This window comes from Amborella trichopoda, chromosome 6 (assembly GCF_054954075.1).
Source record: "Amborella trichopoda isolate Santa Cruz 75 chromosome 6, AtrichopodaSantaCruz75HAP2 v2.0, whole genome shotgun sequence".
NCBI lineage: Eukaryota > Viridiplantae > Streptophyta > Magnoliopsida > Amborellales > Amborellaceae > Amborella > Amborella trichopoda.
In genome coordinates this window covers 47,398,591-47,413,059 of record NC_142341.1, presented here as the reverse complement: position 1 = coordinate 47,413,059, position 14,469 = coordinate 47,398,591, and the positions used below count along the sequence as shown (strand labels likewise).

Below are 14,469 nucleotides of genomic sequence, written 5' to 3'. Positions count from 1 at the left end.
AGAAAATACAAGGACCTTCAAGTTCACCTATTAAGGTCCCTTATTTTAAAAAGGAAAATAGACATAAATCCAATTTAAAAAAAAAGTTCCGGCGCTCAAAAATCTTTGAATTCATCATCTCAATTACAAGATGTATGAATATATTTTCAAGATTTTTTAAGTTTTTATAGATCTTCTTGAATTGCACCATTTTTAGAAGTTTAAATTTTATAATTAGATTTAAACTCAGATTTTCAAGCCATCATAGAGTTTTCGACATCGAAACTATATCTTTCGATTAGAGATGCATTATAATTATATATTAGAGTAGTAGAATAAAGTGGGCACCTTATGCAAGCCTCGCCCTTTCAAGAAAAATGTGAACATTTTAAGCAATAAATTTAACATGAATCATATTTAAAAAATTTACATTACTCTTCACCCTTCAGACATAGAGAGACATTGATGTCTCCAATTTGGTGCAAACAATGTAGCCAAAGCTCTAAAAGTTTTCCTGCAAACTATTAACATTTGGCTACATTAAAAGCAAAATGCATTTCAAAATACCGGTTAGAACAACCAAACCAAATAATGTATGCAATAATTTACAAAGAAGTAAGCACGATTCCATATCACGAACTCAAGTATTGTGCATGAAGTGATATCAAAGACTTTTCGTTACAGTGTGTTTGTCATAAGAGTTTCAATGGAATTCAATGTTGCTTTATACCAACGATTCAGCATTCATGTGCTTTAAACCAGGAACTCAAGTATTCAATGTTGCTTTATACCATCGATTCAGCATTCATGTGCTGCATTAAACTACTTGGAGGTAGCACATGGTAAAACCCAATGTAGCAAATGGGACCGTCTCAACCTCCGCCTTCTTCGCTGATGCCATGCCTGAATGAAAAGAGTTAGGATTAGCATTTTGTTTCTCCCTCTCTACCACTCGTGTGTGTGTGAGAGAGAGAGAGAGAGAGAGAGAGACATAATTCGAACATGTTAAATCAAAACAGATAAAGGAGATTTTTCTCACTATCGAGTCACCATAAAATCCTTTTCGAGTCCCAAGCTCAGACTGGGCTTTGAACTTTCCTAAATTCTCTCACTTCATAAATGAGTGTTTTTTTTTCTGAAATTTCATCCATGCATTAGTGGGCTTCAGTATAAAAGTCTCCAGAATAGTGTGCAGCAAGATGAATAAAAGCATTTCGTTGTTGTTGTTTGCTGAAAAGCCACTAATACCTTCTCAAATAAGGTGTTCTCTTTGAATTTAATACATGCATTAGTGTGCCTTATGTTTACTGAACTCTCCAGAATAGTGTGTTTCGAGATGAATTAAAAGCATTCTAGTTGGTTTTGCTGCAGATAAAAGGAAATGTTCAGAAATTTGGGACAGGAATACCTTCGCAAATTCATCCACAAATACCCAACAAACTACTCCTGAGATTTGGGGAAACCACAAGATCTCTGACAAACAATTTAGGTTGAAAATTTTGACCACAAAGCAAAGGACTTGTCAAGACAGCTGCACTAAATTCAGTGCCAAAGTCTGCACAATGGTTCTCTACATTCTCCAATGAGTCAAACCTTCAAAGGCATGTAAAGACATGAGGCAATGAACCATGGGACTGTCTTGTACAAAGTCCCAAATTTGTCAAGTAATCTAGATTGCTTAATAGAATGCGTTTTGTTAAGAATGTAGAAACATAGTCAAGGATATCCAGTAAAGGGATAAGCAGGAGTATTCTTCAATGATACCTTTTTGAAAAGAAACTTGGGAGCTTTCCAACAATGCAGCTTCAAGTCAATCTTTGAACTTCTGCATGGTCTGCAAGGTTGCAATGTAAGATATATACATCAAAATTAACAACAGATAGATGTACATAAACAAATAAGGAGAGTTTATATAAGGACGACACCTTAAATTGTAGAATTAAGGTGCTAAAAAATCCATCAGAAAAAGCCATTTTGGCGTTAGAAAACCATCTAATTGATCATCACGACCTCAAGATATATGCAAATGGAAAAACGGCCTTCCCCAGTTCGTTCATTTCTTTCTTTTCTCGCTTGGACTGGACTTAGTAGAAGGAGCAGACTTCTGCCTGTGCTAATATGATCTCGTTAGAGGAGCTAGTTTTAAACGAATCTATCCCACCAACTCTTTTGTTATAAATATTGTATGTATATAGAGATGAGTTCTGTCTTTCAGAATATCTTGGATATGAGAATGAGGAATTTAAATCGATTGTACTGGTTTGGTTAGAAAGAGAAGCTTCCTTCTTCGCTGGCTGGTCAATCTCAGAGATCTTATCGGCCGGCAAACCAGAGACGGGCGACCACGGTCCCGACCTTACCAGCACCGGAGGTGTACTAATCAATGAACCCCCAAAACTGACTTTCTTTTATGACAAAGTAAACCAAGTGTAACATAAACAAATAAGGAGAGTTTATATAAGGATGACACCTTAAATGTAGAATTAAGGTGCATCTAAAAAAATCCATCAGAAAAAGCTATTTTGGCGTTAGAAAACCATCTAATTGATCATCACGACCTCAAGATATATGCATATGGAAAAACAAAAATATTTCAAGTCCAAAAATTGTACATCTTGCAACACATTATCTAGACCGTCCATTTTCAAGATTTCATGCGTTTATAGATCTGCTTGATTGAACCATTTTTGCAGGTTAAAATTTTATAGTTAGAGATGAAAATTATATTCTCGGGCCATCCTGAAATTTTTTGATACCGAAATTGTATCTTATGATAAAGTTTGGAGGTGCGCCTTATTTTGAATGTTTAAGGTTGCAACCTTAGGTAAACCTCACCCAATAAATAAATCAGTCAATTATGAAAATAATAAAAAGAACATAAGAAACTAAATGAACAACTATGAACTTTTATGCCAGTACCAAATACAATGAAGTACTTTTTTAGTGCAAAACAAGGCACAAATCATACAAATATTTCAAAATCAGATATGACATGATATGCAAAATGAGAAAAACAGATTACTAACCCTGCATCCTAGGCCATCACAAGAACTAAATGTCACTGAGGTGATGCATCTGTAATTTGGACAGTAGGCTAAAACTAAGTGTAGAGTTGGGGCAGAGAGAGCATTGCATTCATTAAAGTATAAATCAAAGGAGTTAAATGAGTCTTACAAGACAATTTGTAGCATAAATAAATTTCAGAGAAACTAATTCCACTACTATGTTCCCGTTTTTCAGTCTGCTGTTTGTATGTATATGAGATCAGGAAAAACCAGAGAATCTCAGCTCTCTAGAAAAGAAAGGATACATGATTCATGGAAACCATCACCGATAATTGCAGTTCTACCAAGATTTAATGTGATCTGCTTTACACTGCTGATTTCCCAACAAGGAAAACCCTAAGGAGGAGGTTTCGATTTTGGATTTTTAAGACATCCCTAAGTTTGATATAATATCCAAGAAGCTATTTACTCTATCATTCACAAATCTAATTTGAGAAGTAAGCATCTCAAAAGCCCTACAAAATATCCACCCAAGATCCTCTAACTTTCTGATTCATGACACTATTCCCAAGTTACACATCAAAAACCTTATCTAACCCTAGTTTATCACTCAGAGTTCCTTCAACCTGAGAAGGCATGAACATTTGTATTGAGCTTCCTTCTTTAACTGGGACAAATGAATGCAGTTCCTTTCCACTCTTTCACTCCAAAAATACAGCTACTTGAAGCCTTTGACAATTTTGCTTCAAGCATAAAAAATTGCAGGAAATATGTTGGAACGTTTTTTGTATTTCTGAAAATAATCGACGCTATAGAAGTAATAAGGTATTACATGAGCGTTTTCCCATTACAAAAGGACAGATAGTACAAAAGGAAAAAAAATGACCAACAACATAATCCAAGTTATGATGGATTGAATACAAAACTTTAGCTAAGGAATCCGCAGCGGCATTTGTCTCCCTCCACATGTGCTTAAAATTAACTTGTAAAGATATCGTAGTCACAACAATCTGGATGAAGATATGTTCTAGACTCCAGGGATTGCGAGATGTCGTCAAAGCCCATGAGATGACTTTATATGAGTTCACTTCCATTATGAGGGAGCGACCCACCCTAGGAGTTGTTAACAATTTTATACCATGAGAATCTTCTGTTCTGATTGGGCCCCAATAACAGAGCACAGTCGAGATGAGCTATCTCAATGAAGGACCCCAACACCAGCAGGCCAGGCTTGCCAAGGGAAGATCCATAAAAATTTATGTGGTTGATACCTGACTGGACAGGCATCCAAAGAATAGATGCCCGGTAAAGGAAAATACCCAAAGATGGATAGGGCGCGTGAAGTACTTCACAAAAAATTGCTGAACTGTTGGTAGAGTCACCCACAACCAGCCGAAACATCAAAGTAGACCCAAACAAGGCTCTAGAAAAGACAAAGCAGAAACAGGTGGTCAGTGTTTTCCTCCGCTTCCATGCACATCACACACCTATTGAAAAGCTGAGTAGCCCCTTTCAAAATGATCAATCATTAGAATTTCCTTGGAGAGGACCAGCCAATTAAAGCCCCGGATTGTTTTTGGCAGAGGGAGGGGGAGGGGCAGTTGGAACTAGGCTTTTGCAGCTAAGGCAGGGGTTTCTTCCTAGGCTAGCTTGCCTAAGGACCAGGTGGAAAGAAAACATCCGAGAAACAACTCGAGTGGGCCGGGTCCACACCAACCTGTCAGTCTCTGATCTCTCATGGCACATTTGATTTCAGGAACTTCAGGCTCCGGAAACCAGAAGTTTCAGGCTTCTGTAGAACTTCTCTGTCTGATAACAGAAATGTTACAGTGGGAGGCCTGTCTGGAACTTCCAATTTCGAAAAACACGCGTATACCACCAGTTATATACTCTCCCATGGAAGACTGAAGATTGGAAATGGCTGGACTGCGGGATCATTTTCAAGTTTGTTTCCTACACATTTTTTTTCTTTTTTTGGAAAACGTTCATATAAGGGTGAGGCCTTAACAATCAAATTAAGGCGCACCTCCAAAATTCACTAGTAGAGGTTTGTTTTTCTTTTTTTGTTTTGAAAGTGCACTAGAAGAGGTTGTTTTGATGCTGAAAAACCCTCAATTCGATCATCCCGACCTCAAAGACATGAGAAAAAATAGATTTCAAGCCTTAAAAATAATGCATCATGTAATGCATTATCTAGACCATCAATTTCAATATTTTCAAGGGTTCACATATCTGCTCGAGTTTTGAATCTCTAAATTTTATAATTCAAGATGAATCACGAAGATTTCTGATACTGAAACAACATGTTTCGGCACTATTTGAAGATGCGCCTTAGAAACAACAGCTTCTAGAAGTTTAGAACTTCCACTTACCAGGGAACTTCCAGTTTCCAGTTATCAAACAGTGAAATGCCTCCAAATAAGGTTTTATATCTCCATATATGTGATATTCCTCCTGAAACTTGGGGTCCAGACCAGCTGCTCCCCAATTTCTTCATAGGATTGAGCAATCCTGACATCTTTCAATCTTCGAATGGAATAAAACCCCGGGTGAAGGAACTGCAGGGTGACAACCCCAAGCCAAAGGTCCACCCACAAGCAGATACTTTCTCCCATATTGGCCATAAAGTGAATGCATGGTATGAACTTCACATGCCTAAAGAAATTCCTATCCACAGACCCAAGGCTGATGCATTAGCATCATGCCTGAGGACCAGTTGCCACAGATGACCTTCCTAGTTGGCAAAATGCCACAGCCACTTACCACGTGTTGCATTTTCAATCTCCCAGACTTCTATTACCCCATGCCCTATTCCAGTTGGACTTACAGACCATGTTCCACTTGATAAAATGGAATTTTCACAATCCCTCGGCACGAGACCACAAGAAGTTTCTCATTAACCTCTCAAGCTGTTTACAATTGCAGGGCACATTCTACAAAGAGACATATGGAAAACAGTGGTATTCGATAGACTAGCTCTGATTAAGATAATCCTATCATCTGAAGATAGAACCTGATCCTTCAAGCAGTAAACTGTAACGCGAATCATTCTACCACACCCCCTTGTGCCTTATGAGGCTTGCCCATGCACACTGGAAAATCCTAATACACGCTTGGTAAGGAATCAATACAACATCAGTCTTTTGTCCAGGTTCAAAACAGTTTGTGACCCCCAAACGGAGAAGTTTTCGCCATGTTGATCTTGAAACCTGTAGCAATTTCAAAGCACCTGAGGAGAAATTGCCTTATTGGGTGTGAGGATCAGAGAAGCTAACGTGTCATCTGGGTACTGTGAATGGGAAAAAGACAGACCACTGAAAGAGGATCTAAAACCGTGGAGTACAATGTCTTCTAACAAATTTGAAACGGACTTGCTAAACACCTCTACCATGATGATGACCAACTTTCATCAATTCAGTTGCTCAGCTTGATGAAAACAGTGTCATTCCATGCTGCAAATCGAGCTAAACTATCTCCTTCACTATAATCCAAAAAAAAAGATGACAAGTAGTTGGATGGTAAATGCACATCTTACATAGTGGACAGGTAAAATCAAAATAGTTCTCAGATCATGCGAGCCAGAAAGAGGAGGAAATTGGGGCATATAAGGGGAAATTAGTTAAGAGATACAGGAGAGAATTGGGATATTTCTATTTGTGAGTGTGCGCCGCTTATGTGTTCTTACAGTCACCTATGAGGCACTTCATCACCCACAATCATGTACCTTACACAACTCTCTTCAGATCACATCAACAACTACTGTCCACCTTTAATCCTACAAGGCAGCTATCTAGCTTAACAACACAACACCATCCTTCAAAATTAATTCCTGAAGTATATCTGGAATGTCTGATTATTAAATATAATTAAATTACTATATAAATGTAAAAAACACAACTTTTCCAAATTTTGATTTCCATTGGACTATTCAGAAGCAGGGGTTTGTTTTAGGGCTCCATGAGAAGCTTTCACTTTATTTCTTTCTTTCTGAATGTTAGCACTCACTTGATTTTCTCAAACTATTTTGAGGTTGAGCAAGTGACATCCTGTTAGAATAATGTAAGTTTCTCTTCGTCAAGTACAAAATTATGTCAGTTTAAGTTCAAAGTACCTAACATCTTTATTATGAGAAGTGAAAGGCAAGGGTGACAACTTCCAGTACATGAAGGGACACATATATAAGCATAACAAATGCTAGAATACAGCAAAGCCTGAAGCAAAAGGTTGGCATGCTTGAATCTCATTGCACATTCAATCAACAGCAAAGTAACACCAAAAAAGATAGAAATTATTGACCATGATCACCATGTCCCGTGTGAATGTAAGTTCAAGACCATCAGCCCATAAAAAAAAGTTATGGGCAGATAGTCCATGTAATAAAATAACATTCCAGCCAGGAATCAAATAGAAATTTCTCAGGTACTAATAACTAATAAAAAGGGCAATCTGCTGATTCCATGACCTCTGATAGTAATCATATTAGATTATTCTAACATGGAACCACTTACAAGTCATCATCTTCAGAGCCGTTCCTGACTGTCATTTGTGTATTTGAATTTGGATTATGAATAAAAGGCTCATCTGTACATACATAGGTCCTGAAAGATGCCTCCTTTGGCATTGATAGTCCAGATTTTTTATGTGCAGGAATCCTAACACGAGTTGTATGAGTGGCATTAGATGAGCAAAAGTTTCTGTGAAGCTTGGTCTTTGAGAAGCAACTGGGCTGCTTTTCAAGCTTTGGAACACCATGGGATTGATTATTCTCTGAATCTTTCAAACAATCAATTTCAAAGTTGTTGCCATTAAGAAAATCATCTTCTATTGTTCTCTGACATTCAAATGAATGAATGCTTTTATTGTTTCTTGCAATGGCACCCATAGCCTCTGATTTTTCAGGGTGAAAATGGACTACATAATGTGATCTTTCATCATCAGATTGCCTTATGCAATTGAAGAATTTACACCCACTTCCACAAGAAGGACTTCTCACACTATTCTTCCTTTCAACCTGTTCAGGAGAAATAACATCACCATGTGACTGATTCTTCTCTCCCACAAGAGGAGAGAGTATCTTTGCTTGGCCTCCAGCCAACTGGCTTAACAAGACATGTGGTTGAGTTTGAAGCTTGACATTATTTGTTGGTGCTGGTGAATAGACCATATTAATTCTGATTTCTACATTACAACCAAGCACATTCTGAAGTGAATTTGCAATACTTTTCCATGACTTCTCTGCCCTTGATACATGATCAGGATGACAAAATTGCAGTTCAGCAACTGCCAAACCTGCATTTCAGAACATAGAACTTGAAATAAATTCTTTGTATTTGAAATATATAGCTCCTTGAGAAAGATGATGAGTTCAAAAAGTATCACTCTCATAATAAGATCCTGAGAATTAAGCTATAAAGCTCAACGCTATAGCTCAATTAGCATTTCCAATTACACACGTTCTCAGGCGAACTCATGAGTTCCATGCACTAAAAGAAAAGCATACATTGCAATAGTAGTGACAAAAAACGGGATAACTACAGAAAGGAAGTTCATACACGCATGATGAAGTATAGAGCTACTGGAAGTACCGTTTTTAGTACCGTTTTTGACATGAATGGACAAGAGCTTGCCCTCCTTTTGTAAAAACTCTTTTAAAGTGCATGATTGACACTGTGATATAGCTCGTCTCCAAATTAAATCCAATTTGCCAGAAGTATCACTATGAGCATCCAAGCAGCATGACGCATTATCATCTCTTATATCATCTTTTGGATGTTCCAATTTCCCATTGGCATAGGATGTGCTGCAAGGGCCATTCTCTGCACTCAAAGCATATGATATGATTCATCAAATTTCATGATAGTTTCACTCCTAACACTCTGCAGTTCAGTTAATTGACTCCGTTAGTTCATTACTAACTCTAAAGAAAGCAAAGAAACTCAGGGTTATGAGCTCAGCCAGCATCTCACCTCTTAAATTTGAAAAGTTTTGGTATGCATTTGGACCACTTGAATCCAAGACCAAAGAAGATTCAGAACTACCGAACTGCAGTAGTGCTACTGTAAGCCATGTTATTTGATCCCTTGACGACCTTAATTGTTTGTCAGTTTCAGAGAGTATCTTCAATGCATGTCGTAGTTTCTGCAGCTCAACTTCAGTTACTGCAATAAACTTCTTGTCAGCATAAACCTGACATCCTACATATGATAAGACACAAAAAAAAAATACAAATCACCTACACAGCAGCTGAGAAAAGTCAATTTTGGGATAAGAGTTCATTACGTCAACAATTCCAAATCAATGGAATATATAGTGAAAAAGTTATGGACAGGAACGAAAGGAATAGTTGTTTAAGTGAACAAATAATATAGCAGAAAATTCTAGCGGTAAAGTACTTAAAACATAAGCAACAATTAATGAAACATTGAAAAATTCTTAATTCTAAAAAAAAAACAGTACTGAGAAGTTCTTTATATCAAAATTCTTTTTGCTGCTTTCCCTCGAAAAAGAATTTTGCTTCTTGTAAGGGAAACCTAACTAAGCCGCATCAATCACAGATTTATTTTCTATTGCCCATAGCATCCAAAGTTGTAAGCCCATTCATGTAAAAATGATCAAAATCAAAAGCTTGTACTAAGTACCAAGAATTTTCACAACTTACAAGCATTATTATTCTTCATGCTTCCCAATTGACATTTACCCGCAAGAATGTCCATAATGAGATTTGCAAGTTGAGATACTAAAGCCATAGGATCAATTCTAGACCTCATAAGTTCCCTAGCCCTCCTAACTGTCATTGAAGTGTCAGAAGATAGAGCCAAATCCAGCAAATCCAGCAACTCAACTTCTGAAACCACACCAATCTGCACAAGTGGAGTCAAGAAAAAGGTCAACCACACAGTGGATATCACCTAATGACAACCAGTGACAAGCAAAGTTGCAAAACTCATATTGGGGTACTAAAATTTCCACCCAATAACATAAAAGAACCCCACATATGTTATGTTCTGTGTGATGAAGGACCACGTATGTTATGTTCAAGGGTTTCATAAGCATATCCAAAGCATAAAGCATTTACTTAAAGGTATCCATATTAGCCAAAAGCACACGATAACTAGAAAGGAATAGAAAGTACATTTCTCAGACAAATCACAGTAATTACCCACAATTTATAAGTTAACAGAAGAGGCAGCACATGCCCAACTAAGTGTCTAATCATAAGATTGGAAGAACTCACAAGTTCATGTATTAGGGGGATTGTTATCCTCTGTCCAAGTAAACTGAGCTGATCAAGAATGGTCTCTGCATCTCTAAGGGAACCATTAGATCTCATGGCAATATGGTCCAGAGCAGCCTTGTCAAAATCCAAATTCTCAGCCATGCAAAGCCTATACAACCTGCTCACAATGTCTGCATCCTTGATTTTCAGGAAAAGGTATCTCTGGCATCTAGATAGAGCCGTTCGAGGAAGCTTATCTGGTTCAGAGGTAATCAATATGAAAACAACATGTCTAGGAAGTTCCTTAACACAATTCAAAAGAACAGCCCAAGATTCACCTTTAAGAAAGTGGCACTCATCAAAAATATAAACCTTAAACTGTGTCAAAACAGGAGAACTACAAACATGCTTAAGAAGACCTTTGAGCTTATTTATATTGTTAAATTTGGCTGCATCCATTTCTTTAACATCTTCACACCTTCCTGATGCAAAAGTTGTGCATTCCCTACAAAAACCACATGGCCTGTGTTCCTCTAGAGAGAGACAATTCAAAGCAGTAGCAAAAATCCTAGAGGTTGATGTTTTGCCAGTACCGCGAGGACCTTGGAAGAGATAGACAGGGGCAACTTTCCCTTTCGAGATGGCATTAACAAGAGATTGCACCACTATATTTTGGCCCACAAGCTCATTGAAAGTTTTTGGCCTATATTTCTGGCTTAGTGTCCTATTTGCATTGGAATACAATGACAAATCTCTGAATTCAGCAGCCAATTCCATTCTATCTTTGGGAGACACAGAAATTGGCCCACTTCTACTTTCTTCTGCGGCCTCAGACACTGATTTCCTGGAACAAGTAGCAGTCAACAATGGGAGGGCTTCTACATCAGAAGGAAACAAAAGGTTGGTGTTTCCTGAACCCCTAGTAGATTCCTTACTCCAGGCCATCTCTCCCCTTGGAAAAGCTTTAAGCCATTTCTTTCTTGAGCAATGAACTTCATCAGATGGTGGGCTGCACCCACAAAGATGAGGAAGCCTTCTTTCTCTAGATTTTGGTGTTTTTGACCAACAACAACCGATCCCACAATCATTGTGAGATGGACCCATTATCTCTTCATTGCCAGAGAGAACCATGCTATGGCTCCAGCCTTCCATCCTCATCAATTCTCTCTTATTGTACCAATGGCTGTTGCATTCAGATGAAGGCGAGTGAGGACTGCTTCTACTGTACTTTGAGCCCCTTCTTCGATAGGTAGTTTCCTCTTGTGAATAAGGGGAGAATTTTGAGGACCCATACAGCTCATCCTCTCTAGCACAGGCAAATGATGAAACCCTGTTTGAAGAGAAAGCCTCTACTGAATTCATTGGCTCATTCCTGTCATTATGCTTTGCTTTACACACTCGGTCACCAGTCTTTCTCTCTCTTATTATACCCGGGGATGTTTTGACATCATACAGCTTGCTCTCACCATTTCTACATTGAGAGACTCGTACTCTCTCTCCTCCCTTATAATCATCCATTTGGACTTGTTGGTTAGTCACATTTTCACAAGACCCATTTTCGTCTTGTTCATCAGTACCACGAATGATTCTTTCAATTTCTCCATGGTAGATAAATCCATCACTCTGGATGTCAGAAGCAGAAACACGCAATTGTGATTCATGAATGCCATCCCCACCTGCATTGCCACAAATAGAACCACCATTGCAGGATTTAGCTTCCCATCCTAGATCATCGATTAAGGAACCAAATTTACTGATGGAGTTGGTCATTGGATCCCTCAAAGATCGCACTCTTCGAAGGGCAACCAGGGTTTTTGCTATAGGAATCTCTAAGGAACGTCTTCCAGTTTCCACCATTTTGGAACCTCAGCAAAATGTATCAGCTTTTAATTGGTAGTCTGTAAATAAATAGAAAGGCATCCAACTGTCACGGTTCAACATGGATATGTTTAACATAAATTTTGCTTTTAAGTGAGATAAGCTTTACATGATGATTGTGTATCATTTAGCCAATGCATCCAAGTTCTGAAGAATGCATAGCATAAAGAAGCATTCTCAAGAAATAGTCCCACCGATCATGAATTCATAAAACGCGAGAGAGGGAGGAAGAGTGGGTGTTGTGTATCCGTATGTGGGTGAGAGATTATTGGATTTTGTTTTCTCAGAATTTCATAATATCAAAGTTAGAAATAGCCATGCTATGAATCAATTTCAAGACAGAGCAATTTTGAAGAGTCTCTCTCCAAAACTGCAATTTGTTCAACATTTCAGGATCTCAAATCAAACATTTGAACGCAACGGTCACTTGCTCATAAGAAAGAAAGAGACAGAGAGAGTAGCAAAATAAAAAGTTGCCAGGTACCTGTGAATTTCTAGTTTTAATATTTTTGAGGAAAATCCAAACTACTTTCAAGCAACACTAAGAATGATAATGAAAGACATAGAGTCTCGTAAAAAGCAACGTTAGCTAGGAACACTCAGGATTCACACCATCAGCATTGTCAAGAACGACCACACACATGCACGGTCGCACATGTGTGCGTGCACACATGAGGGAGAGAGAGAGAGAGAGAGAGTCAACCACGAGAGAACTTGTCTGGCAACTCAAGGCAATATAGGCTTTCACTCGAAAACTTGAACAGGAAGGGGGGAAGAGAGAGAGATCAGCATTACATGAATATCAAAAACTCAAAATTATAAGACAGTGAAGGAGAGAGAATCGCCCACAACAGAACTTATCTGGCAACCCGCCTTCACTCATGAACTTAAAACGCAAAGAGAGAGAGAGAGAGAGATCGTATTACATGCATATCAAAACTACAGGAGAGAGGAGAGAGAATCACCCACGAAAGAACTTGTCTGGCATCTCAGTTGCAAGCTTTTACTCAGGAGCATCACATGAATATCAAATCTACAAGAGTAAGAGATTTTAAGTGAAGCCATCACCTCAAAGCGAATAGTAGAGTGAGAGAGCAAACAAATAAAACAAATAAAAGCTCACCACACTAAAACCAGTCCTGAGCGTTCCTCAGCACCCTTCAGATTTCAAAACCAAAAAATTCATTTCCACCTGCAACACTAATGCACCCAAACACAAACTTTTCTCAGTCCCCTTCGATCCTATAAACCCTAACATTTCCCCAAGCTTTCTGCCCCTTTCACCCAGGCTGCCAGATAAAGAAGTTCAAAGAATGATAGTGCCCTAGTCTCGCAAGTTGCACAGTGCTTGGGTAAAAAGCGACAGAAGCCAAAGCAGCAGTAAATTGGTAATGAAAGGGTGGGGCTAAATCAACTGCCATTTTCAGAGATGAATTCAGAGACTTTCAGAGAAGGATTTTTTCAGTAGCTGGTTGCAGACAGATGGAGGGGCCTCGGGAACAGTAGCATCTTCATTTATTATAAGACGCTGTCTTGTCCTCTTAAATGACTTATTAATTTACGAAATATGAGGAATGCTTTAACGGACAGAGAGAGTAGTGCTCTCGTGGGATAAAAATGTACATATACACCGCCTGGGAATATACCCGCTCATGAGGGCTTTCTTAGCATTAGAAGTGAATCACCGAGCAAACATTTTACAACATGGTGAATGATGGACTAGTGTTGGCAAAATTGAACTGGAATGGTTAATTGGATATGGGCCTATAAACAGTTTAACCAGTCTAATCGGTAAATCGGCTTATTATAAAAATGTGTTGAAAAAATAAAAATAAAAATCTACTAAAATATGAAAAAGACATAAAGAATAATTAAAACAAAACACATTAAAATGAAATTAAAAATTAATAAAAAAATAGATTTTAATAATCGAATTTTTGAATTAAAGTGAATATTAACGACAAAAATAATTTTTAATATTTACCATGATATAAAAAATATTAAAAATACATTACAAACCAAATTCCTTATTTTTGAAAATTTATATACATTTTCTTGAATTTCTTTTTTTAAAATACCACTTGATCACTAAAACCACCCAAAATCGGAACAGGCCACTAGACGGTTCCGATCTAACAAGGTTGTTAGCAGTTAGATCACCCGATTTTTTTGACAAAGTTATGGATTTTCTTAATCTCCACCCTATAACTCGATATAAATTTTATTTATTTTTATTTATTTTAAATTTTTTAAATTAGTGATTTAGACCCGATCTGGATTGCCGATCCAACGAGTAATCGATTTGCACTACTGAGCTGGGATTTGTGAGTCAGTGATTCGCACTAGTGAGCCGGGTTTTGAAACATTGCATAGAGCAATGGATTTTCAGGT

The 14,469-nt window shown here is 37.9% G+C and overlaps 1 protein-coding gene across 12 annotated transcripts; it reads right to left on the bottom strand.

Moving 5' to 3' along the window:
- Positions 1 to 583: 583 nt before the first annotated feature.
- Positions 584 to 13,608, bottom strand: LOC18441975 (protein STICHEL-like 2). 12 transcript variants are annotated; one of them, XR_016056948.1, is made up of 10 exons: positions 13,202 to 13,608; positions 13,044 to 13,111; positions 10,539 to 12,098; positions 10,219 to 10,457; positions 9,643 to 9,844; positions 8,951 to 9,178; positions 8,570 to 8,800; positions 7,493 to 8,273; positions 1,744 to 1,813; positions 584 to 882 (listed from the first exon to the last, which is right to left on the bottom strand). XR_016056948.1 is itself a non-coding variant. In XM_020671938.2 (10 exons), the coding sequence occupies exons 3-10, from the start codon at positions 12,055 to 12,057 to the stop codon at positions 802 to 804; spliced, it is 3,315 nt and encodes a 1,104-aa protein (XP_020527597.1). In that variant the 5' UTR covers positions 12,058 to 12,098; positions 13,044 to 13,111; positions 13,202 to 13,608; the 3' UTR covers positions 584 to 801. The 12 variants fall into 12 exon arrangements, 8 of the variants coding, with proteins under 8 accessions (XP_020527597.1, XP_020527593.1, XP_020527595.1 ...); XM_020671938.2 differs by having other exon boundaries at positions 8,951 to 9,142; XR_016056944.1 differs by having other exon boundaries at positions 10,219 to 12,098.
- Between the last annotated feature and the right edge of the window lie 861 nt (positions 13,609 to 14,469).